At 40.1% G+C, this 25595-nt stretch overlaps 1 protein-coding gene across 1 annotated transcript in view; it reads right to left on the bottom strand.

Moving 5' to 3' along the window:
- The window catches only part of STK32C (serine/threonine kinase 32C), a 30238-nt gene extending 12884 nt beyond the window's left edge, over window positions 1-17354 (bottom strand). Inside the window, exons 1-4 of the mRNA XM_032225799.1 lie at window positions 17221-17354; window positions 13964-14137; window positions 8548-8585; window positions 854-943 (exon numbers count right to left, since the gene is read on the bottom strand). Of these exons, the coding sequence (XP_032081690.1) occupies window positions 854-943; window positions 8548-8585; window positions 13964-14137; window positions 17221-17339 (421 nt within the window). The 5' untranslated portion in view covers window positions 17340-17354. The remainder of the gene's footprint in view (window positions 1-853; window positions 944-8547; window positions 8586-13963; window positions 14138-17220) is intronic.
- Window positions 17355-25595: the final 8241 nt, after the last annotated feature.

Here is a 25595-nt window from a genome sequence, read left to right as displayed (position 1 = left end):
TTATACCCAAATGACTCTAATATATCATATTATACATGCTCAAATATGGTACAGAACACATACATGCACACAAACACAACAAAGTAAATGTCACAGAATCTCAAAAGATGAACCAGTTTAGTAGGAAAATGTATATTTCATTTGGACTGAGTGGACAAATACAATTTTGGATCTAAGATAGGAAAAGGTGACGTTTTCAAGGATGTACATTTTGGTACAATGTGTATCAAAACTAAATGATTTTTTCCTATTAAAAATAATGTAATAAGTCACAAGGAAACTGACACTGATAAGTTTTAGCTTCTGTGTTGAGTACCAAACAAACGATGAGTACCAGACAAAATTTCCATGTCAAAATGTGTTGAGTACCAAAATCAATGAGTTTCAAACCAGTTGAGTACCAAGATACCACTGTATTAGGAGATTGGGGAGGGGGGGGGGAGGAGAGGTTACTATTAAAGATGCTTCCACATAGTGGGCTCTTAGTATTATGAAAGGAAATCAAAGTCTGTCCATTGTCTTTTTGACTCCTTTACATTAAGGAGTCTGTGTAGAAAAAAAGCATCAGAAACAGTAGAGGATTACAAATGAAAGATGAGATTTCACAACAAAAACCTTCTCTGGCTCTGCCCCTAAAATAATTAATATCATTTTAATTAATTTGTTACAGGAACAGGAGGTTTTTATTTCTTTCCGTCTGACAGTGAGTTTTAAATCACTTGTATTGTGACAGTCATAGTTTTCCAAGGAAAACCCTAATGCCACTGATTGCCTGAAGAACATGGTCCATCTCAGCCCATTATGAATATGCAGGCAAAGCACATCGTTAAGTAACGGAAATGTCTCCACTCACCCATGTAAGGCTTCGTCCCAGCTAGAGCAGTGGCTCTTTCTCCATCTCTGACGATGGTTGCAATGTTAAAATCGGTGAGGTGGGCATGGCCTTAAACAGAACACAAAACATGACATTCAGGTAGAACCACCCTGCTGATTCATTCTGACAAATATGACCTGATAATAATACGATTGAGATAATATGATAGTAAGGGTTCTTACGAATTGGCATAAAAATCAAATCAATCCTAATCAATGGGAACCATGAGGCATCCGAACTGTTAAGAGAACAGTTAATAGTATTAAAGGTAGATACAAAGGAAGTTGTGTATCATTATCTTTTAAATATAAAATTATACAAATATCTCTTATCTGATACTAATTTTGAAATTAGTCTCTTTTACTGTATTGCTTTTAAAAATTATGACAGAAAAAGAAAAAAAAATACACGCATTGTCAAAAAAAGGGGGGGGGAACACATGAAAATTGTTTTTTTTAAAGCAAACAAATACAAAAAAACAAAAATGAAGTTGTATCAATTTGATTGTAGTTATAATTCTACACACAGTTATCTAACACCATTATTCAAATACATATATTTCTAATACATTTATACGGTTTAACTACATCAACTATATATTTCAACCTCTGTATTTTGTATAAATGAGTCAGGTATTTCAATATATTTGTTCATATATAGTCTAATGTCTATAGGCAATCTCATCAGTGGTAGCATTCAAACATTTTTACTACCGGTTCTCTGTGTGTGGCTTGTTGGGCGTGGCAGGGGAAAGATACTGCAAAATCCCCATTCCTTCCCGATCAGCTGGGACTCGGGAGGCAGAGAATGGATGGGGGCAGAGCCAGTCAGAGGTGGCATTTACCGGTTCTCTGAACTACTCAAAATTTCCACTGCCGGATCTCCAGAAGTGGTCAGAACCTGCAGAATTCCACCTCTGAAACTCATAGGTGATAAGCGCAATCAGAGTTTCAATCCACTGAATGAAATATCATATTCAAACCATGGATTTTTTTTTAGAAAGCACCCAATTAACTTTTTACATTTTGGTTAAATGACATTTTGGTTTAACTACACCATCAGGAAAACTAATATATCCACAAAGCAACCCATTTATCTCTCTCTTTATGGAGAAGCCACTTTCAGTTTCAGTTAAGAGTTCTATGTTGCTTATGGACATGATTTTCAGAAGAATCGTAATCCTAAAGAAGGTGCTATTGTAAAATGCAATTGTATCATAATAATATAATTTTGTTAGAATGAGCTAACTTCTCAGTTTAGATTTTAATTACTTACACTTTAGCTTGTAGGTCAGAGACCTTTTCCCCACATTATCACATTTGTGATTATGAAAGGGCAAAGTGGCAGTGACTTACCTGTTACTCAGAATGGGGGTGGGGGGGATATTGCATGATAGGAAATAACGGAAGTCATTTGAAACTCCTTCTGATCGATGGACTAACGGCTGGGCTGTGACACTTTAAATATAACTTGGATTACACATGAATACATAAAAGCTGCTCCAGCCAACTAACATTTCGTTTTCCTGTTGTGTGGAAAGCTATTTGATAAGCTTTTTAAAGGGGAAATCATTGGGGAATATGCTATTGTCAGGGTTGGAACAAAGCGAATGCATCAGGAGAGGCATAGAGGGATCTTCTGGCAATTGATTGCAAAACCATTAAAATTCCACCTTGTGGATATCACAATGTTCTCTACACGGAGCTGCCCTTGAAAAGTATCTGGAAGCTTTAATTGGTTCAAAATGCGGCAGCCCTCGTAGTTTTGTGCAAGCCTAAATTTGTGCATGTGTCGCCTCTCTTGCAGGAGCTGCATTGATTGCTAATTTGCTTCTGAGTCCAATTCAAAGTGCCGCCTGTCCCTTTCAAAGCCCTCCATGGCTTGGGACCAGGTTATTTGAAAGGCCGTCTCTTCCCAGCCACACCCACCCAACTCACCAGAGTGGAGAAGCAGGGAATCCTATGGGCCCCTTTTAGCACTAGCAATGGCACTTAGGCTTATACCCAGCTTCATAGTATTTCAGAGCCCTCTCTAAGCAGCTTTCAGAGTCAGTGTATTGCCCCCATTTTACCAGGAGCCTCATTTTACCAAAATGATGGTGGAAGGATGGAAGGCTGAGTCAACCTTGATCTGGTCAGAATCGAACTCCTGGCAGTGAGCCAACCTGCAGTACTACATTCTAGCCACTGTGCCACCATGACTCATGGAGGTCCATCCTGTGGGACCAAGAAAAAGGCCACTCTCTGTAGTTGCTCTCCCCCTGTGGAACATCATCTCTGCAGAGACTGCCTCCCACTCTTGGAAGGCTTGAAGACACAGTCTACCAACAGACCCGGAGACCCCAGAATGATGTGGAGTCCGTCAAGTGGGTGGTTTCTCCCTAAGCGGATGGAAGGTTACTGGTTTTTATACTTGGGTTTTATCCTTGTAAACTGCCCAGAGTGACCGAGTGAGTTCTTAATAGCAAATAAATAAATGAGTATTTTCCATTCAAAAGTTCCCTCTGGCATGAAATGGGCCTCTCGGTTGAGTTATAAAGGAAAATGAATTTCAACACGGATATACATTACACGGATACCAATCCGTCAAATCTCAACGTAGAACTGCAGGAGGCTGAATTAGAGCTAGCAGATACAGACTGACATCATAGCAATGACCACTAGACGGCAGCCGGAATAAAAGGTTTCTGGAGCTCAGAGCTGCCTTCTAAGGCTCCCTGGAGTTTTGCAGCTTAGCTGTGAGGCAGTTGAACCTTCTCCAACGTGCCAGGCGCATTGTGTAACACACGAATGAAGAGGGCTGCATCTGAGCTAGAGAGGGGTCTGCTTTGGTGGGGCTGGAATCTGCACTCCAGGACAGGAGAGCAATGTATGTATATATCTTTAAGGATTTTAAAGCAAACGCTCTGATTTAAATATAGGACCTTACGAGGGGAAGTCGTTTTCAAACTATACTATTCTAGAGGTGATTGATATCAGCTTGTGCGTATTAAGAACCACATCTCGCTTATGCCACAATTAGGTATGCGACATCACCTCTCCTAAGCTTCCTGAAGCAGATCAGCCGCTTCTAATGCTTTCGTGCCAAGATAAAAATGCTAGTCTGGAATCAATCTCTGTCTCTCATTTTTATTCCACCAGCGTGTGGATTTCTAGCATTTAGAATTCATGAGCCAAGGCTCGATGAAACAAACAGAGAGATTAACTCATGATGTCCTTTGCCTGGGTTTATTTCTACTCCAGCTGGATACCCGAGCTTTGAAACCAAACTATGTGATCAGGCTACGCAGGAGAAATTCAGTTCAGAATCCATTGGCTTAGTGGTGGTCAGTGACTGAAACACAAAAGGGAATATCGCTCCCACCGCCTTGAGTCCGGAAGCAATTCCATAGGTGGAAGGCACAGACATTTTGGTGAGACCGACGTTTGGTACTGTAAGGAGCCCCAGAACGCTCCTGAATGAAGGAGTGGAACATCTGCCAGTTTGAACTGTGGTAATGGAATGTGAGGCAACTGGCAGTCGGAACAGAGTTCTTTTCAGGTGGGGAGGGGGAGTAGAACTCCTTAGCATCAGAGCATGTATAAGAAATACTAATGACCTGGTGGTCATTTTGAAAAATCCTTTTTTAGCAAGCACCTAGAAGCCAAGAGGAACATACGTGCCAATTTTCAAGTTTGTAGGTTTTATGGTTCTGGAGATTTTGTGATGAGTGAGTGGTACTTGGGTTTGATAGACAGATAGATGATAGATGAGAGATAGATGAGAGATAGATAGATAGATAGATGATAGATGATAGATAGATGATAGATGATAGATAGATATATAGATAGATAGATAGATAGACAGACAGACAGACAGACAGACAGACAGACAGACAGACACATCGTTGGTATGGCTGGTTAAAGATTATGGGGCTGCTTTGCAGGACAGCCTTGGTGGGTCTAGTTTCTCAGTATTTCTCACTTGCTCCTCTCTTCCTTTGGGGATGTTGTTCCCATTGCCAATCAAAGGGAAGACAGCAGATATGTGGAGACAACCGTTCCTTCCTTTTACACCTCTACTTTGCTGCTTGCTTTCTGTTCTTTTACCTTGAAATAGAAGGGCATAAACCTCAGCGGGTGTCTGATGAAACTGCTAGATCTTGAGCTCTCTCTCCTTGGCAGAATGCCACCGGAGCACTGCAGGCACATTGGAGACATGGCATCTAGACGCCTGGCCTGGCCTGCAGCAAAGAGCAGCTATTTGGCTGTGGAAGTGCATGAAAATGCAATTCCAAGCTCTACTTGAACCGTCCGATCCAGAGGGAGGAAAGGAAGGTTCAGGAGGCTGCACCTTTCAACTTTCCATAACTAGTTTTCAGTGATGAGGTTGAGAAGACTGATGACACCCAGGCAATTCCACCGAGGGAAGAAACATATTTCTATTGCTGGGGGTCAAATGAGGAAACCGAGGCTCCCGTGCGTTTCATCTTTGCCTCACTGGGAGTGACGTACCACCAGCCAGGAAATGAATGCAGTGAGTCATTTTCTATGCTAATCCAACATCAAGTCTCTCCAGAATGTCAGAATAGAAGATTTTCCCTGGTCTGGTTTGGAGAATGCCAGTTACCAGAGCTGTGCTCCCTTCTTCACTCTGGAGCAGGGGTGTCAAATTCAATTTCACTGAGGGCGCCTCAGGGTTATGTTTGATCTTGGAGGGCTGGGGGCGTGCCCAGGGCGGGTGTAACTACATTCAGCCTCCTGCAGCTCTCTGAAAGCCAAAACAGGGCACGGGGGGTTAATTACAAAATGTGGACTCGGCTTTATGACATCCAGATCCAGTACGCAAGGGGTGTGACCTGCACAGAAAATACACTTTTCTTTGGTTACGAAGAAATATCTCTAAAGTCAGATGTAGACTAAATGTAGACTGACTTTTGGTTACATACCTTCCCAGCAAACAGTAAATCTCCAGGATGAGTAGTTGGATGTTCCCAAAGGAATGCTGGGAAAGTCTGTATTTTAAAGAACATTTGAGGAGGGGTTGCAGAATAGCCCTTCTTCGCCTGAGACTGTAGAGACCCATCACCAATCAAAACACTTTTTGTGAAGCAACTAATCAACACTGACAGGCTAAGCTACTAGTATATGAAAATAAGAGCAAACTCCACTCCCTTCTAGTAACTGATGCTGTTACCTAGTTTGGTAATGAAACATCTGCAAGAAAGCCATCAAGCTCAGAGAGCACCAAGGACCCCACAGGCGAATCCTGAGCTACAAATATTCCCTTCTATCGATAAACACTTTTTGGTTAGAGAGACTCAGAGCCAGCCTTATATGAGATGGCTCCCGGTGGATTTCATTCCAAATTTTGATATGATTTCTGTAAATAAGGAATGTAGAATTATAATAGCTGAGTCTTTGATCCTTCACACATCAAAAAAATACAAAGCTAAGGGATAAACAAATAAAAAACAGATTTGAAAAAATAAAAGGCTCAGGAAAGAAAAAGAGTGAAAGTGTAAGAAAAAAAGAGGAAAGAAGGAAAACCGAAAAAAGAATGACTTTCAACTTTCTTTGCTACAAATATAAGTAAAAAAATATATCAAAGTAAGATTAACATTTGTCTACATGATTTCCATAATTCCATATCTAATCATCAAAGCCCCAGATCAACTTTTAATTTCAGTTTCTCACAAAAAGTCCAGTAATCGCTTTAATCACAATTTGTTAAGGAAACCACAACTGATTTATTTAATTGCACCAAACTCTAAATAAAACAGGGATGGAAAATCCTAAACTCTAGTGTAGGCCCATGCTTCTCAACTTTGGCAACTTTAGGGTGCATGGACTTCAGTTCCCAGAATTCCCCAGACAACATGAGGTTCGCCCATCTTAAACTTGCAAAGACTGAAAAACAGTCTTTGATCTACAGATAGGGATTTTTCCATTCCTCTTTTATTGGTTCTTACTTATGAGCAATCACAATGCAAAATCCTCACTCCCACCACATCCCAAAGCAACCAGATTCCCTCACTAACCTGCTCTCCAGCTCCAGTCTCCTGCATGAAGCAACAAAGGAAGACCACGTGGACTACCAGTTTTTAAAAAAATGTAATTAGCTCTTCCAACTTCTCGGGGTGGGGGGTGGGGGGGTCTCATGAAGTTAGAAAGTCTGACTGAACCTTTTATTTTTTCCTGTTAGTCACGTGGTCTTTTGTTGCCCTGCATGCCGGAGAACAGAGCTGGAAAGAGAGCTAGGGAGGGAATTGTGTTGGGGGGGGGGATTTTGCAGGAGGCTCAAGAACAGCCCACAGTGGGTGGGGGTGGGGAGACAGACGCGCACCCCATTTTCACTAGCAGAGGCACCGTGGGCCAGTCCTTTGCTATTCCCAGGCCGGCCATACAGGCCAGATCTAAGCACCTGGTGGGCTAGATCTGGCCCGCGGCACAGGCCTTGAGTTCGATACCCCTGCTCTAGAGTGGCCCTTCTCAACCTAGGGAACTTTTAAGATGTGTGGACTTCAACTCGCAGAATTGCCCAGACAGCATGGGATTCCGAGAGTGGAGCTCCATAAATCTCAAAGTTCCCACGGTTGAGAAACACTGCTCTAAAGCACATGACACCCTTGGACAGTATAATCCTTCCTGTATCTGAAGCAGATTTTGGGTATCCATCTTCAAACCCAGCCTTTGTCTTGATTCTGCCGTTTTAGGCCTGAAAACAGATTAAAAGGCACCTACAGTAGTAAAAGACAATGAATACCCTAAAAGGATGGGACCTGCAGCCTGCGAGTAGTCTTCTGCTACGATTTTGGAGGCCAACAGAATGAGAGGGAGCTCTGCCTGCTTTTCCTTGCAGTGCAGCTGTCAGCCTGGTAGGGAATAGCTTACTGATTTCAGCCGCTACTGGGAATAGGAACCCATCATTTTTGAGAAAAGACTTAGGAAGGGAGAGAGAAGCCTCATTGGTTTAATGATCCGTATTCTGGTTGCTAGACTTCATAAATCATAACTGTGTGTGTGTGAGAGAGAGAGGAGGGGGATACACACACACACACACACACACGTATATAGTGAATGATAATGCGTGAATGTAGTAGAGTATATACTGTCCATATGATTGTATTGAATGGTAAGAAAGAAAATAGATGAGAGAAGGAAGGAGGGAGGGAGGGAAGATTTAAGGTTTTTTAGTGGCTTTTGCATAAAGTTGTTCTGGCCAGAATTAGAATTATAGTAGCTACTAATAATGTCTCTTTTCCACCAGTTATTTCGTCATTTGTTTGGTTCAATGTATACGCTGCCTCCACTGTCAAAGCAAATCTTCATTATATGCAAGTTATTAAAGCAATAAAACAAGAACACCAAACGGTAATCAAAACAAAAATGTAATATACATTCCTATTATCAGGGAAGGAAACACCATAAATTCTGAGTCATAATATCCTGATATAAATCCAGGGGCCACGAATGGCTGTGCCCCGGGGCTTGCTGAGAAAGCCATGAGCTGAACAACTCATTTCAAATCCCGTAAGCTTGTGTGCCTGTCACTGCTGCAGAGACTGGAGCCTAGTATTCCAATACTGAAATAAATGCACATGCTACAAAGGGCAAAAAACATCCCCCCCCCCATTTCCATTTCCATTCAGACACCAAGAGAGCAGAAATAAAAACTATACAATTTTTCCTTACCTTGTTCATCAAGGAGAATGTTGTCTGGTTTCACATCTCTGAAAAGCAAAATAAATGCGTGTGTGTGTGTGCATATATATATATCTACGTATATAAAACTTAATCTTGACAGGAAAAAGCCAACTACTCCTGATATTTTTTCTCATATCAAGCAAATTGCCTTGAGAAGCCATTAAACCTACTGAGTTTTTGTTATTGTTTCCAGATTGTAAAAACATCATCTATTATCAGCTACACAAAAACAGGGTTGTGAAATATCCATGATCTTTGCAAAGAAATTTCATTTGAATGTAGCGAGTGTATAGAAATTTTCTCAGTAAACAAAGGCAGGTCAGGGTTTGAAAACAATTCCTGCCAGTTGGAATTGTCTTATGATGAAGATCCTTCCATCTTCAAACCGTATTAAATAAGCAGCTGCCATGGATTTCTAGATGAGAATCAAATTGGGCTGCCAGAATAGGAGAGTATAATTTTTCCACTGGCATCTCCCTGAGAATGCATTTCTCCACGTGAGGATCTATTCTTTTTTTCCCCATAAAGTTTTTTATTTTTCATTTTCATAACATATAATCACATGTATACTATTACATAGCCAACATCGTATTATTAAATGTTTACATCAATTCATCTTACCAACAATTCCTCAAAAGAAAAAAAAAGTTATTGGCTCTTCTGTTCTCCATACACTACATTTGTGTGTTCACTTTCTTCTGCCTCTCTCATCCCCCTCCCTACTTCCTTTCTTCTCTCTGTCCTCCTTTCCTTCTCTACTTCCCCTTCCTCTCTCCTACTCCTCTCTCCCCTTTCCACTCCTCATTTCTTTCCTCCTCTTCCCCCCCCTCTCTCCTGTCCGTCTCTCCTTCCCTTACCGCTCTCCTCTTCTTCCCACTCTTCATCTCATTTGCTTGGTGTATTTCAGCTTCTGAGCAAGATCCCTTTTATGTTGATGGTATTTATAGTTCCTTTTCTATATACATATTCAATTTTAAATACCGTATATACTCGAGTATAAGCCGACCCGAATATAAGCCGAGGCACCTAATTTTACCCCAAAAAGCTGGAAAAGTTATTGACTCGAGTATAAGCCTAGGGTGGGAAATGCAGCAGCTATGGTAAATTTCAAAAATAAAAAATCGGTGTTATTTGAAACTCAAAGTTATGTTTATTCAAGGGACCCGCTTAATTAAAGTGTTCTATAATATCAGTATGACTTATAATACTGCAAGTCTGCAATATTAAAATACTTGTATAGGGGATCCCCGGGATCCCCCGAAGAGATCAAATCACAACCAGTATGCCACCTTCTTGGTATATTGTTTTTATTTTCACTGAGTTTTTAAAAATGAGCATTATTTCATCCTTTTTTTCTTTATGTTTGATTGGTATCTGCAATTTGTGTTAATTCTTTTCATACATATAATATAAATGAAAAACCCAGCTCTCTTAAAAAATATTTTAAGTTCTTTCTGGTGCTCCCTTTTAGAATTGGCCAACTAATATTTCTGTTCACCCAACTAATGTCAGGCAGAGTTAACTGAAAAAGTAATTTTTCATGAAAGGACATTTTCCTAGGATTTTAATTGTTCTTACTGTCAGATTTCTCGTTATTTCCAGCTTGAGTCTCCTTCTGACAAGTTTCCATTGCTTCTTGTCCTGTCCTCAGGTGCTATTGCTGCCTCCTCCTCCTCCTCCTCCAACAGCACCAGCACATTTGCTGCCCAGCGCTGCGGCTGAGGTGAAGCCGCCAAAGCTCCCGCTGGCGCCCCCGCAGCGTTGGGCGGATATCCGGCAGTGCTGTTGGAGGAGGAGGAGGCGAACCAGCCTGCCATCGCCGGCCACCGCTAGCCCCGCCGCTCTTCCCACCCCCTTCCAAGCCCCACAGTCCAGCGGATGGAGCAGAAGCAGCTCGGGGGCTTCGCTGCTGCTCCCCGCATTTGCTGCACGGGGATCCCTTGGAGAGGGGATTCCAGCCTGCCATCGCCAGCCACCGCTAGCCCCGCCGCTCTTCCCACCCCCTTCCAAGCCCCACAGTCCAGCGGATGGCCTGGCGATGGCAGGCTGGTTCGCCTCCTCCTCCTCCAACAGGCAACAGCACTGCCGGATCCAGTTGTAGACTCGAGTATAAGCCGAGGCGGCTTTTTTCAGCCCAAAAAGTGGGCTGAAAAACTCGGCTTATACTCGAGTATATACGGTATATATTCTCCTTAAAAAAGAAAAGAAAAATAGAACAAAAAAAATATACATATATAGTCATTGTACTTTTAAACCCCCAGCCTAATTTTGGTCGAGGTGTAGACCTGGTTACAATTCCCAGCTATTCTCATCGTTATCTTTATATAATTATACATCCTTACGCGCCCCCAATTTGTGATTCTGCCTTTAAGTCTCAATAGTTTCCCATTATAAGTGTATTTAATGTTCCTGCTCTAATTTTTCCATGTCTTGGATTAGATTAGCTTTAGTTGTCTATGAATGGCAAACCTCGCTGTTCAATATTCCTTTCAATTCCCTTAATCTATTGTCTAGAATAACAAACAGTAAAGATCTCGCTTTATTTCATCATCTTAAAAGTTCTGTGTATATCCATGTTTCCTATATTTTAACCCATGCTTAATTGTCCTTCTGTTGCCATTTCCAGTCAATTTGCCACTCAGATTAATTATCATGTAAAAAAGTGAATGGCAAACCTCTGCTTTACAACCTCCCCATGTCATTTTCATATTTATCCACATTCCATATATTTCGGCCGTTGTTTAGTTGTCTTTCCATTATTATATTCAACCAGTTAGCAACCTCATTTTATTGTCATGTTCGTCACACCTCCCCACATCAATATCAATATCATATTTATCCATATTCCATATATTTCAACCTTTGCTTAATTATTTCCATTATTACCTTCAATCAATTAGCAACTCCATTTTATTGTCATATTTAGAAATAAAACCCTTATCTTAGTTTTATATTCTCCCCCATAAAAATTTCTGGTTGTCTGATTTTTTCCTAATAAGTCTTTTGTCCCACTTCTCTGCTCCTGCCCTCTCCCTTCTCTTTGCTTCGGCACATCCACTCTCCCCAACTTTCCCCCGGTCACCACCAAAAATATGTTTTTTATTTCTCTTTGTTGGGGTAAAACCTCCCCCTTCAATTTCCCTTATGCCACCAACAGCCTCAACCTCTTTTATCTGCCTTTTGTTTCCCTCCTTTTCTACTCCTTCATTATCTTGCCCCCCCTTCTTCTTCTTTGAATTCTTCTTAAGCTATCTGCTTCTATGGGTTCAGAATTCTATTTAGGCTTGATTTTAATGATTTATGCATATTTTTTATAATTTCATGTAGTTCTTCAAATTCCCAGCTTTCCATGATGTCCAGTTCCAAAGTTAGAATTAGCTATACAGTTATTTCAAAGTTCTGGTCCACCTTAAGTTTGTCCACTTCCACTGCTGTAGGGGAGAATGATGGGAGCCATCTTGATCTTTTGTTCTTCCTTAATATCCAGTTCCAAGATTAGTTATACAAAGTCTTATTTTGAGGCTCTGGTCCACCTTAAGTTTTAGCTATTTTGGGACCAGAAGTGAAGCTTGGGCCATCTTAATCTTTTGCAGCAAAATAAAAAGACGGAGGGGAGAAAAAAAAGAAAAGAAAAAAAACCCCTAGCATTTTCCAGTTCTTATCTCTGTAATAATTCACCTTCCATCTCTGATCAGCCACAGCTGCTTAAAACATATCAATTAGAACAAAGTTATAAAGAGCTAGATTCGGGTACGTGTCTCTTTTGCCTCCTGCTCTTGCAACTTCTGATTTATGGTAGTTGGTTAGTTAAAACTTCCCACACAGTCAAGGTTAGGTTATCCGTTATCAGAGAAAAAGAGATCAAAATATTTGGTTTCTATTTGATATCCAAGACCAAATTAGAGTTTATATTGAGTGGGTTCAGAAGAAGATGCGCTTTTTTCTTGATTATTTTAGCTGGAAGGAATTCAAACAAAGTAAAAATATTGGTTTCCGTTTAAGATCGGAACCCAAATGTAACATTTATAATTATGTGGGTTTGTAGCTGCTCTGCTTTCTGTTCTTCTGTTCGAAAGCACAGACAAAGAATTTCCGGGGTGGCTGATGTTACAACCCTCCATCTTCTTTTCTTCCTTTTCTTTTAGGAAAGAAAAGACCTGATCTGACCATCAGTATTATTTATGTTCTCGGAATTTCTTTGCCTTTTCCAGGTTTAATTTATAGTTGTGGGTTAGATAAATTATCTTACCAGGTCTTTTATCTCTCCCGGTCTCCGCCTGTTCCAAACTTATTTTGACAAAAAGGCCAGCATCTTGTCAGCCATGAAGGCTGCTGCCCTGACTCCGATTCATAGGCAAATCTCTAACCCACGAGAGATCTGTTGCTTCCCTCAGGGTCTGATGAGACATGGCCCTTCTTCGCCCCCACCTCTAGTGGGGGTTCTGATTCAAAAGATTCTTCGGAGAGGGTTTGTCAGACAGGGTTCATGTGAGACTCTTAGGAGCCCACATCTCCCACATCTGTCCAGGTGGAGAACTTCCTGTCCAAGCCCACATGAGGATTTACTCTATTGCAATTAAAATATGGGACTAAAGTTCAGGAACATCTAGTTCCAAACTTCATTCAGTACGAAATTCACTGGGCCAGTAACTCACTGGTTGATGTAAGCACTTAGGAGAGGAATAAAATCATGCATATGGTAGGTAAAAAGGAAATTACTCTTCCAGAGTGCCATGGTTCTCATCTCAGTCCATAATCTCTGTGACTCCTATTAGGAGGAGAAGGAAGAGGAGGCCACTAATGACCTGGAAATGAGATTAATTTAATGTTACCCAACCGGATGGCCTTTAGATGTGTTGGGACTTCAGTTCCTAGAATTTCCAGAAAAATTGTTATTCCAGAAAATTTCACCGAAAATTAAGAAACCCGTCTAACAAGCACCATAACGGTAAAAGCTGGATAGGCTGTTTCTGTACTGAAAGATTCTTGACTCATGGTAACTTCCAGACTTTTGACAAATTTAAAAAAAAACTGAGAAAGATTTCGATACAGCAGCCACTAGTCTGAAATATAATCCTATGGAAAGAAATCAATTATACAGAAGTGCATCAAAGATTGCGATGACATGATCACGAAGTTACCCACTTGTTCAAAATTCTATGTAAATAGAAGATCAAGATTAAAGGATTAGAAAGTTAGGTTTTGATTATTTCCTATGATAAACAGTCCTTCCATTTCACGGTAGAACTAGAGATTAAGTATTTACTGAAGAAAATTTACTCCAACTATAAAATCAATTTCAGAGTTGAGATTCCACGGAGCTGCTCCCAATGGGCTAGAATGAGATGAGTTTATAGAATTAGACCTGATCCTCACAGCTGCCAACCACAAATTATAAGATCACCTGTGTATAATACGCTGACTGCGCAAATAGTCCAAAGCTGATGCCATTTCACAGATGTATAGTTTAACTGTTTCTTCTGTAAACTGCACATTCTGTTGAAGATGATAACGTAAGTCACCACCCAAGAGCAGATCCACCACCATGAACATGTCTTCTTCATCTTGGAAGGAGTACCTATAGAAAAGTGAGGGAACGGGGAATTCCATTACATTTGCACAGACAACATTACTATGCCTTAGGATAGTAATCCATGCCATATAATGATCTAGAAATGAGACGTCCTTAATATGTTATATTACCTAACCTGGTGACCTCTGGATACATTGGGACTTCAGCTCTTAGATTTTCTAGAAGAATTGGCTGGAATGTGCTTGAATAATAACAATGCTTCTACATATCTAAATAGATATCCTTCAATTACTTTCATTTGTCCCAGTTCTTTTGAACCACTGATATTTATATATTTGGGGTGTCATTTTGTTTTAATGCTTATTACTGTTAGCTGTCCCCTATTCTGTATCTAGTAGGGAGCAGCTGTCATAGTTAATTTTAACTTGTTCATGTAATCCTGTTTCTATATCTGGCTGGATCACATGGCTTCTATGATCATTACACAGTAATTTTTCCAGGCATAATCAATAATGTACTGGAATACCAAGCAGCCTGTCTCATTTCATTATCAAAGGATAACCAGTGCCATCAGGGTGAATGACTCATTGGCAAGATTTTGTTAGTCTGAGCTGCCTGGAATCTTTTTAATACAGAATTTCTGGGATGTCATTAGCTGGACATTTTTGCTCTATTTGCCAAAGCTGAATAAAAAAAATGTGAAAGGGGTGATCAAATAGGTCAGAGAATTATTTTCTTCTAAGAATATCTGGATGATAGAATTGGCTTAGAAATACGAGTTAGAAACATCCACTTATCTTTATCACCCTCAATAAATGGAGTGTATATTTTACCTGGATCTTTAGAAAAAGCACATAACATGGTTATTCTTTTACATTTCTACATTCCCCAACAAAGTTTCTAGGACGCCTCCCGCAGCATGTTCTCTTTCAGCCACGACAACTACATGGCCCACGCTTTCCCTCAGGATGAGCTGAACCCCATCCATTGCCGGGGCTGGGGGGGGGGCGACCGAGCCGACCCTTCAAATCTGAATATCAGTGATGTCCTGGGAAACTACTCGCTTACTCTGATTGATGCGTTGGATACCCCAGCAGCAATGGGAAATTCCTCAGAATTTCGGAAAGCAGTGAAGCTTGTGATAGACACAGTCTTTAGATGAGAGTGTTAAGATCTCAGGGATGAAAATACTGAAAAATGCTTATAAGATTTGGTGCCTTTTTATTTATTATTTTATTATTATTATTATTATTTTGTTAAATGCCATTGCATAAGATGACTCAGTAGTACCTATCTCTTGAAAAGAAAAAGAAAGCCAGGATCTGAACTGTCCATTCAGAAAGCTACAGGAAGAATGGGTATTTACTTTTCAAAGTGCTGTAGATAAAAACAAGACAGCCCAGAGGATAAGAAGGCCGGAGCAATTCCCCTGTGAGACACGTGGCTATTCAGTGCTTTTTCAGCTTATGAGTAAAGAGGGGACCGAAAAAGACACACATCATTAGTGTAGAATAGACAGATATCCACGAGTGGCTACATAGAGATTATTCCTTCACATAATAGCAAAACCTTTGGGGGGGGGGGCGTAAAGTCTTCACATATCCCAGTTAACTTCCAGAATTTATTATCACATTAAAAAGTCCCCAATCTGAACAGCTTTGAAAGGAAGTCAGACGACTGAGTAAGAGATAAAGCTAATCAATGCTTAGTACGTAGCATAGGTGTGTCTTGTTTCCAAGACTGGATCTGTGCACATTTCAACAGCAGATTGCTGTAGCCAATGAAACAGAAGAAGCTACTGGATCCATGTTATGTTTGGGATTCCTGGTTGGACATTTGGAAAGAATGTTAAATTAGGCCTCCAACTTTGATCCAGCATGCTTTTTCCTCTTGCAGTCTTAAAACCCCAGGAGTGCGACTTCTAGATTTATTATTATGCTAAACCTTCTCCGGAACTGGAGACAGGCCCCCACCCTGTCTCCTTGCTGTGACACAGTAAATAGTTAGGGTCACAAGGTTAACAAGGTTACCTTAATATTCAAGTTAACCCCAAATGTGAAAGCTGGCTAGCTGACTGTTGGTCAATCACCCCAGATATTTGTTATGGGCGGTGGGGATGGAGAAAAGAGTGCTATCCTTTCAGTCTTGCAACAGGGCAGACCTCACTGAAACTCTAACTGAGTTTCTTAGGCACCAGCATGCAGGCCTTTTCCAGTAGAGCTGTGACTTTTTATACCAATGGGCCGAGAGGTCTGTTCTCCAAATTACAACCTTATGGACATCAGTTTAGGATTATTTTTTCTGTAGCCCTGTTGCTCACATGAGCTAGTTGTTGGTTTGAAAACTATTAAGGATGACAGTAGAAAGAGAACTGCTAGATACTGGAGCAAAATAATTCAATGTAATTCCTTTTTTGGAGAATAGTAATAACTTTAAATGAAAAAGTAAATATGCCAAATCAAGAGGAATTCTCCTAAAATTATGGTAGCCAACTTTCCTATAAAATCCTTCCCTAAATGAATAAAAGACAGATTATCTCAAAATCCCATTGTTCAATTGTATCAAATCAAAAAATCCCAATTAATGTGAGCTCCACAATTAATCAAGGTAGTTATAGGTTTGTCCTTTCCACTATTCAATATTTACTCTATTAAATGTCATTACATTCTTCATTTGTTCCATTCGTCCTTTTGACATTACACTATTCCAATTGGTTTCTTTTCCCTCAACAGCTCTCTCCAAACTTCTGCCTTCTTAAATTTCAGCTCTAATAATTCCTGACTCAACATGGGCAGCCAGGCAACCAGCCAGCCAAACTAATCTAATAATTATATAATTCTATATTTGTAGCCACATATTAAGAAACTATGTTTTATCATAAAGCCAGCTATGGTTTAACTGGAGTCTCCATTTCTATAGATATTCTGAATACCGGATTTCTATAAGGCTAAGTTTTCTTTGCCATAGATTGTGGACTTTCCCATTTTCTTTTATGTATAATTGAATTTTGAAAATCATACTCTGCCCAAGACTCTCTTCTGAAAAGACTAACATGCTTTCAACTAGATGCACACATTTGGAAAATCGGTGGGATTGATACATTTTTTAAGAGAGAAAAAGAAATTCACCAAAGATTCACCAGGAAGACATGCTCGATTTCTTGCAGAATCTCTAGCTCTCTGAAGACATTCCGAACTTCATCTCTTTCAATGCACTGTTGCTTATTCATGTACTTCATAGCATACATCTTCTCTGTGTCTTTCTTTTGTACAATGCACACCTAGATGTAACACAACAACAAAAAGTTGAATTAATATGTATTTTTGTACTTTTTAATTTAATATTGTAATCGGTAAACAACAGTGAGATATTGTGATGAGCTCCCCAAAAATCATTTAAGATTTTATTTTATATTATTTTCATATTATCTCCTGCACAAGTTCATTCAGGAAATTACGAAGGAAAAGGCAAGTCTACTTTTTGTTAAAAACACTTTTCTTTAAAAGTGTCAGCATTTGGTAATGTCATTTTAGCAAAATATCTAAAGACAATGCAGTCAATCAAATGTGTTGAATTTCCTCTCTTATAATAAGTAACCGCTATGTCTGAAGGCTGTTCTGGCTGAGAAGAATATGAGACTTGACATCCATGCCAGCATGCAGGAGAAAGCTTACACAGGGACTCTTATGGGTAGATTATATAGAAGCTAGCTTGATTCCATTATAATTCTCAGCCTGTGATGAGAAGGTAGGTTTAAGCACTGTAAAGCGGTATATAAGTGCTATTGCTATTGCTATTAAGACAACAGTTTGTCAGAGAAAAAGCCTTTCCCGGACTCTTTATATTTTAGATATATGTCCTTCACCTCCCAAAATTTCCTAGCCAGCAGAACAATTGCTGAAAATTCCATCAAATGAATTATGTTTCTGGGCTCAACTCAAAATATGATCTGCCCTTAAATCCTTAATAATTTGGGACTGGAATATACTAAAGCAGGAGTGTCAAACTCAAGGCAGAGGGGCCGGATCTGACCTGCAGGGTGCTTAGATCTGGCCCATGGGGCTGCGCTGGCCCGCAGTTTCTCTGCCAGAAAAAAATGGAGCTTGGGAAGCCACGTGCTTCTTGGGCAGCCCTCCCAAGCTCCATTTTTGTGGCAGAGGGTTGCAGGAGGCCATCGCAGTAAAAATGGAGTTCACGGCCCTGTTTTCACTGACAGAGCACTTGGGCCACCACAGGCGCCCCTGACACAAGTGACGTCAAGCTGGCCATGCCCACCCTGGCTCCCCAAGGTCAAACACAATCCCGATGCATCCCTCAATGAAATTGAGTCCCACACCCCTGTACTAAAGAGCTTCTTGTCTGTAGATACGCTTGTCTATATGACAATTCCTCAGACAGAGACATTTATTTGGGTATCCCTTGATGAGCTACAAGGAAAGTTTTTTTCTTCTTGGTGAGGGCACTCGGTGATGGTGTGGGGGGGCCATTCCTCAAGACACTTTACTTCTCCATTTTATGCATGTAGTTGATCTATCAAGATAATTATTGTACTACTGGTTCTTGAAAATTTAGAATATAAAGAAATACTATGTGGATGCCTTTATGACTGTATTGGTATATTTATCTGATAATGTTGGGAACTGGATAGCTGTTGGCAACAACTGTTCAGATCTTGCTGTGTGGTATAGTTTAATGAGGACCACTGAGACGTCTCCCCATGAGCCCTCCACTAACTTATAAGTCCTCCCTGAAGGAAATTTCCAGGAAGATCTTCAGCACAAGTACTATTTCTAGCTAGTTTTATGGAGATCTCTCTGAGATAATAGGAATGTGAAAAGAAAATATGTTACTCAGACTTACAAGGGAAGCAATTTGAAGGCAGTCAGTTTGCAGAATAAGCATGGGCATTATCAATATTTCATTCCATCTACATTGTATACTGCCTTTAGAGTCTTCCCTGGATAATTTAGAATATGCCCATTAAGAAGAGTTCTCATATCATTCAGGTCTAACATTTTATTTGCAATAGTTATTGTAAGTTTACAATTAAGCTACTCAAAGGTTCACAGCATATGACCCAACATAGTCACTGCTCAGAGTCACTCCCCAGCAATAACCTCTGAATATACAAGTTTTACATAGCAGTTCAAAGAATTACTACATACAAGTTACTTATATGGGAAATAATAATATAGCATATTTTGTGCTGCATCTGATCTTTTTTCTTTGATTAAATTATGTCATAAAGATCTGGAACCAAGTTTACTCAGGCAAGATGGACAATTTCTCTCATCTATAATCATATTTATGGGACTTCTGGGAAATTTTATATCGGTCTGAGGTTTTGTTTTCCAAAACAAATAACAACCTCGTTATTTCAGTTACAGTACTTTTATTAAGGAAGGAATAAGTGCTTAAGACACTTAAAAACCATGCTGATGTTTTAAATAAAAAAGATAATTGTATATCAAGCTAGTTCCGTAGGGCTTCTGTTCAGAGAGTTTTAAATGAGCGCACTCCTAAAGTTGTATACCGTGAGCTCCTATTCAGAAAAAGAGTGCGCAGAAGGGAACTCAACCACGATCATAGTGTGTAGGATGATACAGCAACACAAGCACACATTTTAACACTGAGATTTATGGGTCTGCTAGTGAGATAAGCTGGGGGAAAAAAGAGAAAATCTTAATTATAAATGTTTTCTCTAAAATGAATGATGGAGTTATAGGTTATCTCAAAGTTTGAAAATTAAATTTTTTTATTGCATCCTTCTAAGAAAAACAGGCATGGTATAGTATTCTCCAAGGGTGAAAGAGTATATAGTCATTCTGTTCTCTGTATAACTCATTTCTACAGAACTGTGATGGCGAACCAATGGCACGCCTGCCACGGGTGCCACACGGGGGCCTCTCTGCCGGCATGCCAGCCCCAGCTGGGCTCCACCAAGCATGCACTGCCAGCTGGTTGATTTTGGGATCTCTGCAAAACATTAGACAAGCCATCGATATGGAAGAGCCTCACAGGAGCAGATAGAGGTAAATACTAGAGAGGCAGGAAATGCATGACTGAAAAAATGGAGATGAATGCTAGAGAGGATAAAGCTGCATACAAGGCTGACCTACCTCCTTAAGCAGCACAGGCATGCACAGAGGGGGGCGAGGGGAGGGATCCCCCCACACCTCATTTTTGGTCCCAAGAGGCTATGCCCACAATGGGGCGTGCAGGGGGTGTGTGTGTGCACGCATGCACATGGGGGATCACATTGCATTATAGCTGTGGGCATGTGCGCATGCGCTGTTGTGTGTAAGCGCTTTCGGCAAGCAAGGACAAAAACGTTGGCCATCCCTGGCATAGAGAGTGCATGTGTGAGATTGTGTTGTTCAGAGGTTTTGGTTTAATTGTGTATTTTATCCTACAATAAAGCTAGGAAACAGGTACCGTTGCAAAACTATCATCCCCTACATTCTTCAGCGTTGGCCTTGCTGGCTCTCACATTACCAGGAGTGGAAGTTAAGTAACAATTCTGGAGACTCAAGAATTCCTCATGCCAGCATCTGAACTCACATGTGTATAATGTAAAAATAAATTCCGTGGGTTGCTACATTTTAGAAATAGAAACAGTTCTGTAGAACTATTTCTAAACAGACTATTTGTAGATAGCTGTGGAAATTTGCCTGGAGGCACAAATTTTCAAGAATCAAAGCGGTTACGATTAGTATTCTTTCCTCCAGACAGCCCCCAACATTTAAAATAACACCCCGCAAATTATAACGCCCCTCAAATTAAAACGAGAGAAACAAAATGGGGTACATTTGAAAGGAAGGGGAAAAAAATCACAGCAGCTGGCATGATAATGAAGCTATTGTCACTGAAATTATCTCATTATTTTTTAAACTTTTTTTTTTGCCAACAAGAGATTTGGCATGTAGAATTTAAATCAGCAGATCCTCAACGGGTTGTTGAGAAACAGGGTAATAATTGCTAATGCCATGAAACAACGAACAGTCAAGTCTTCTCCAATTATAGGTTCAAAATATGAAAATAAGTCTCTAGTAAGAACAAGATCAGCAGTTTAGTTAACTAAAGTCTTCCCTACTTCTGAATCAGTAACCATTGATTCCATAACATATACTGCTTGTTTCTTTTACAATGAAACTAATTTCTTATTGCAAAGTAAAATTGTTATAACTTAAAACCACAATTGAGCCCAAAATGTATGTTGCTCAGTGAGAAATTTGTTAAGTGAGTTTTGCCCCATTTTACAACTTTTCCTGCCACATTTCTTAAGTGAATCACTGCGGTTGTTAATTTAATAACACGGTTGCTAAGAGATCCGATTTCCCCATGGACCTGGCTTCTCAGAAGGTCGTAAGAAAGTGATCACATGACCCCAGGATACTGCAACTGTCATAAAGGTGAGTCAGTTGTTAAGTATCTGAATATAAATCACACGACCATGGAGATTCTGCAACAGTCATAAGTGTGAACAATGGTCATAAGTCATTTTTTCTTCAGTGCTGTCGTAACTTCAAATGGTCACTAAGTGAACTGTTGTAAGTTGAGCACTACCTGTACTATTTCCCAATACAGAGATTCTCAAATTTTGTGATTCCGAGACCACCTAAATCAATACATGCGCTTCTATGTCTCCCCTTTCCCCAAATTAAACTAAAGGTTTCAGTAGAGTAGAACTAAATGTACAACTTACTTTTAATAATTACATTTTAGCTGACACGGCAGTTGAAACCATGACACTTGCAGCCATACAAAATAATTCTATTGAATATAAGCTATAACTAAAATTAGATGTAAAGTCATAATTTAATAGGGAGGAGGACAGAGGTGGGCTTCACATAATTTAACCACCAGTTCGCTGCACATCGAAAATGTGAGCATCTTCCACGCATGTGCTTTGCCCGCGTGTGCGACTTAGAAAATGGCTAAATAGGACGACATAGTGCCGGGTGGGTGGGTGGGCAGGCCCACCCGCAAATCACCACTACTGATTCGCCCAAAGCAGTCCGAACCGGCTGAATACCACCACTGGAGGAGGAGTTTCCTTCCTTCTGTATAATTCCTGAAATCCATATTTCATTTTTGAGCCAACCAATCTTATTCATCAAGGAAAAAGAAAGACACTTTCCGTGCTTTAAATCAGTTTCTCAAGTGTTTCCCTTTGCAAAAGAGTGGCAGGCTCAGCTGCTTTGGGAGCCCCTTCCCAATGCAGCAACAGTAACAGCCCAACTTCTCTTTCTCTGCAGCCCTAATGCTTATTTGGTACGTGCCTCCCCTTCTGTGCCCTTTGTGGATAATTGTTTTAAAAACATAGCAAACCTTCAGGCTTTATACAGAAAATATCTGCCTGGTTTTATGCTGAGCCTTCTTTATCAAGTCTGCTTAGAAGGAACCTACAAGAAAGGACATTTTGGCTCCCTCCATCCATATTGCCTTGCAATCCTCTCTGATGGAGAACAAATCATTCTCTTCCCCTTTTTTAAAAATTACTGATGGGGACCATGCTTTCCACATTGACGTCTTCAGCTGACCTAGGCTTGCCGGCCAAAGGACGAGACTGCGGACTGCAGAGCTAGTTGAGGAAGAGGTAAAAGTTATTAATAAAACTGCCAAAGAGCAGAAACTTAGTAATTCATCTTGCATTTCTGTACTCCATTTCTACACCTTCACTGTCTTCAACGTCCATAGATTTTTCACTGGTTTAAATAGAATGGAAAATTGAATGGAGAGTCACCTGAGTCAGGATTCTGTGCCCCTAATCTCTGGATTATCAATTCCTCGCTGTTCTGCATAGATGGACACATAATGGAGCTCACAGACTGTGAAGTTCAGTGTTATTCAACCACAGAATCGTTAACCATATTCAGATATATCAACCTCATTAGGAAGAGCTCCAGGAAGAGGGTCTTTTGGGACCCTCTCCCTGTCTTTTCCTGCTCGCTGCTCTCCAGGCAGGCTGTACTAAAAGTCCTAGAATTTCCAGACAAAACAACTTTCTCTCTTGAAAACATGATTATTGGAGGATTCTTGAGATGCAATTTGCTCCTTTAAGAACATTCCATTTCAGGCTATTTAATGATACTTGAGTATTGAGATTATAATGAAATGAGCTATGAACCTTGCTGAGATTAAAAGTCCTCTAATAACATATCCAGAGCTATCTCATGCCAGCTATACGAGCAGAGCACAGAATTGAAAAGCAACTACTTTGTATTCTGAGCAATATGCATGAGCAGTAGCAAATACTGGAAAATAGCTGCTTGAGCTATGTTAAGCCGGGATGTCTTCTCTGCCTCTTTCCTTCTTTCTCTCTTTTTTGGCGGCGGAGGGGATTTTAACTTGAAATGCCATATACAATCTTTGGCTCTATCTGTTGCCTATGAAGAGGGAAATATTGAAGGAATCTCCATTCTACCAATGTAGCTTCTCTCATTGCACAGCAATGATGCCAAAAAAATAAAAGGTTTGTAATGCAAATAAAATAAAATAAAAATTAAACAGTGCAGTTTCTAGATATATATTTATTTATCTTTATATCCAAGTAACAGACCCTTCGATTTTCATTCTGATTCCCCTAACTTAGTCTTCCTTTCTTTTATTTTCATTAGAAGTTCCAAACATTAATCTGGAGCTGAAGGACAACAAAGACCCAGCTTCTTAATCCACCTATTTCTCCTAGAATTCTGCTTCAATATGTCTCTTGCTATATATACCAAAGGGAACATTTGTCACCTAAAGAACTGGATTTAAAATTGTAAACATCTGACCCAGTTGTTCTGGGAAAGATTTTAAGTGTTAATATGGTGAATGTAGGGTTTCACATAATAACTATAATATATTTAAAGCAAGTATCTTTTCAGTGGTAATGTTTGGGTGCGAAATATTAAGACAGACTTAAATTATGCATTTGGAGATAGTTATTGAGACACAAAATGAGAAAACAAATCCAGACAATCAGGTAACGAGTAGAGGACAGAGGAGCCTCTTAAAGAAGAAGTTACAGGTCTGTGAGAACCAGAAATCTTGCTTGTTTCTAGGTGACCAAATATTTATTTTCCACCATAATTTGCAAAAAAAAAATTTCCAAATCAGACAATGGGATTGCCTGGATTTGTTTTCTCATTTTGTGTCTCATAGTTGAGGTCTACCTATGATGTCAATTACAAGCCTCTCTCATCTTTTTAAGTGGGAGAACTTGCACAATTGGTGGCTGACTAAATACTTTTTTGCCCCAGTATATGTGTGTGTGTGTGTGTGTGTGTGTGTGTGTGTATATATATATATGTAGGTCTCTAGTTGTTCGGGTTTTCTCCCGCGTAGAATTGGAGATGTCTTGGCGACGTTTCGACGAAGTCTCATTCGTCATCTTCAGGCTGCTTCAGACTACTTCAGGTTTGGTGTTTCCAGGAGTAGTGTGAGCTCTCGGCTGTTTGTTCCTTTTAACTGCCAGTAGGGGATTAAATTTTAACTGCCAGTAGGGGATTAAACTGATTGGGTGGGGGCTTGGCTGTGTCTTGATTAGGTGGAGGTGTGTCCTTATTTGGTGGAGGTGTGTTCTGTTCTGATTGTTTGGGGGGTTGTGTTTCATGTGAGGGTAGGAGGGGTTTTAAAGAGGCTGATTGTGCCGATTAAAACCCCTCCTACCCTCACATGAAACACAACCCCCCAAACAATCAGAACAGAACATTTCTAATCCCCTCTGGCAGTTAAAAGGAACAAACCGCCGAGATCTCACACTACTCCTGGAAACACCAAACCTGAAGTAGTTTGAAGCAGCCTGAAGATGACGAATGAGACTTCGTCGAAACGTCACCAAGACATCTCCAATTCTACGCGGGAGAAAACCCGAACAACTAGAGACCTACATACTAACACCCGCGAAAACCTCAGAAAATATATATATATATATATATATATATATATATATATAGATAGATATATATATATATATATATATAGAGAGAGAGAGAGAGAGAGAGAGAGAGAGAGAGAGAGAGAGAGAGAGAGATAGATAGATAGATAGATAGATAGATAGATAGATAGATAGATAGATAGATAGATAGATAGATACAACCCCCGGTATGCCCAAATATGGGAGGAAGTTCACTACTTCCATTCCCAGTAAGGGTATGGCTAGCTGATGAAAGCTAAATAGCTTGAAATAGATCTATACTAGTCTCCCTTTATTTATTTGTCAGCACAAATACAACATATATATATATATATATGTGTGTGTGTGTGTGTGTGTGTGCGCGCGCGTGCATACAAACATACATACATACATACATATTCGTAGATTTTGATGGGCGTATGTATGTATGCTGGTCTTGTTTATTCGGGTCTTTTCCCGTGTCAGATTGAGATTGTCTTGGCAACGTTTCGTGTTGTAGTGGCCTTAATTTTGAAGGAATCAGGTTAATCTCCAAAACAGAACACTTCAACAAGAGAATTATTATGGAAGCTATTGAAATAGAGAAACCTCCCGCCCCAA

The sequence above is a fragment of the Thamnophis elegans genome, chromosome 10 (assembly GCF_009769535.1).
Source record: "Thamnophis elegans isolate rThaEle1 chromosome 10, rThaEle1.pri, whole genome shotgun sequence".
Lineage (NCBI taxonomy): Eukaryota > Metazoa > Chordata > Lepidosauria > Squamata > Colubridae > Thamnophis > Thamnophis elegans.
Note: the sequence above shows the minus strand (reverse complement) of the source record. Positions and strands in the feature narration are given on the sequence as shown.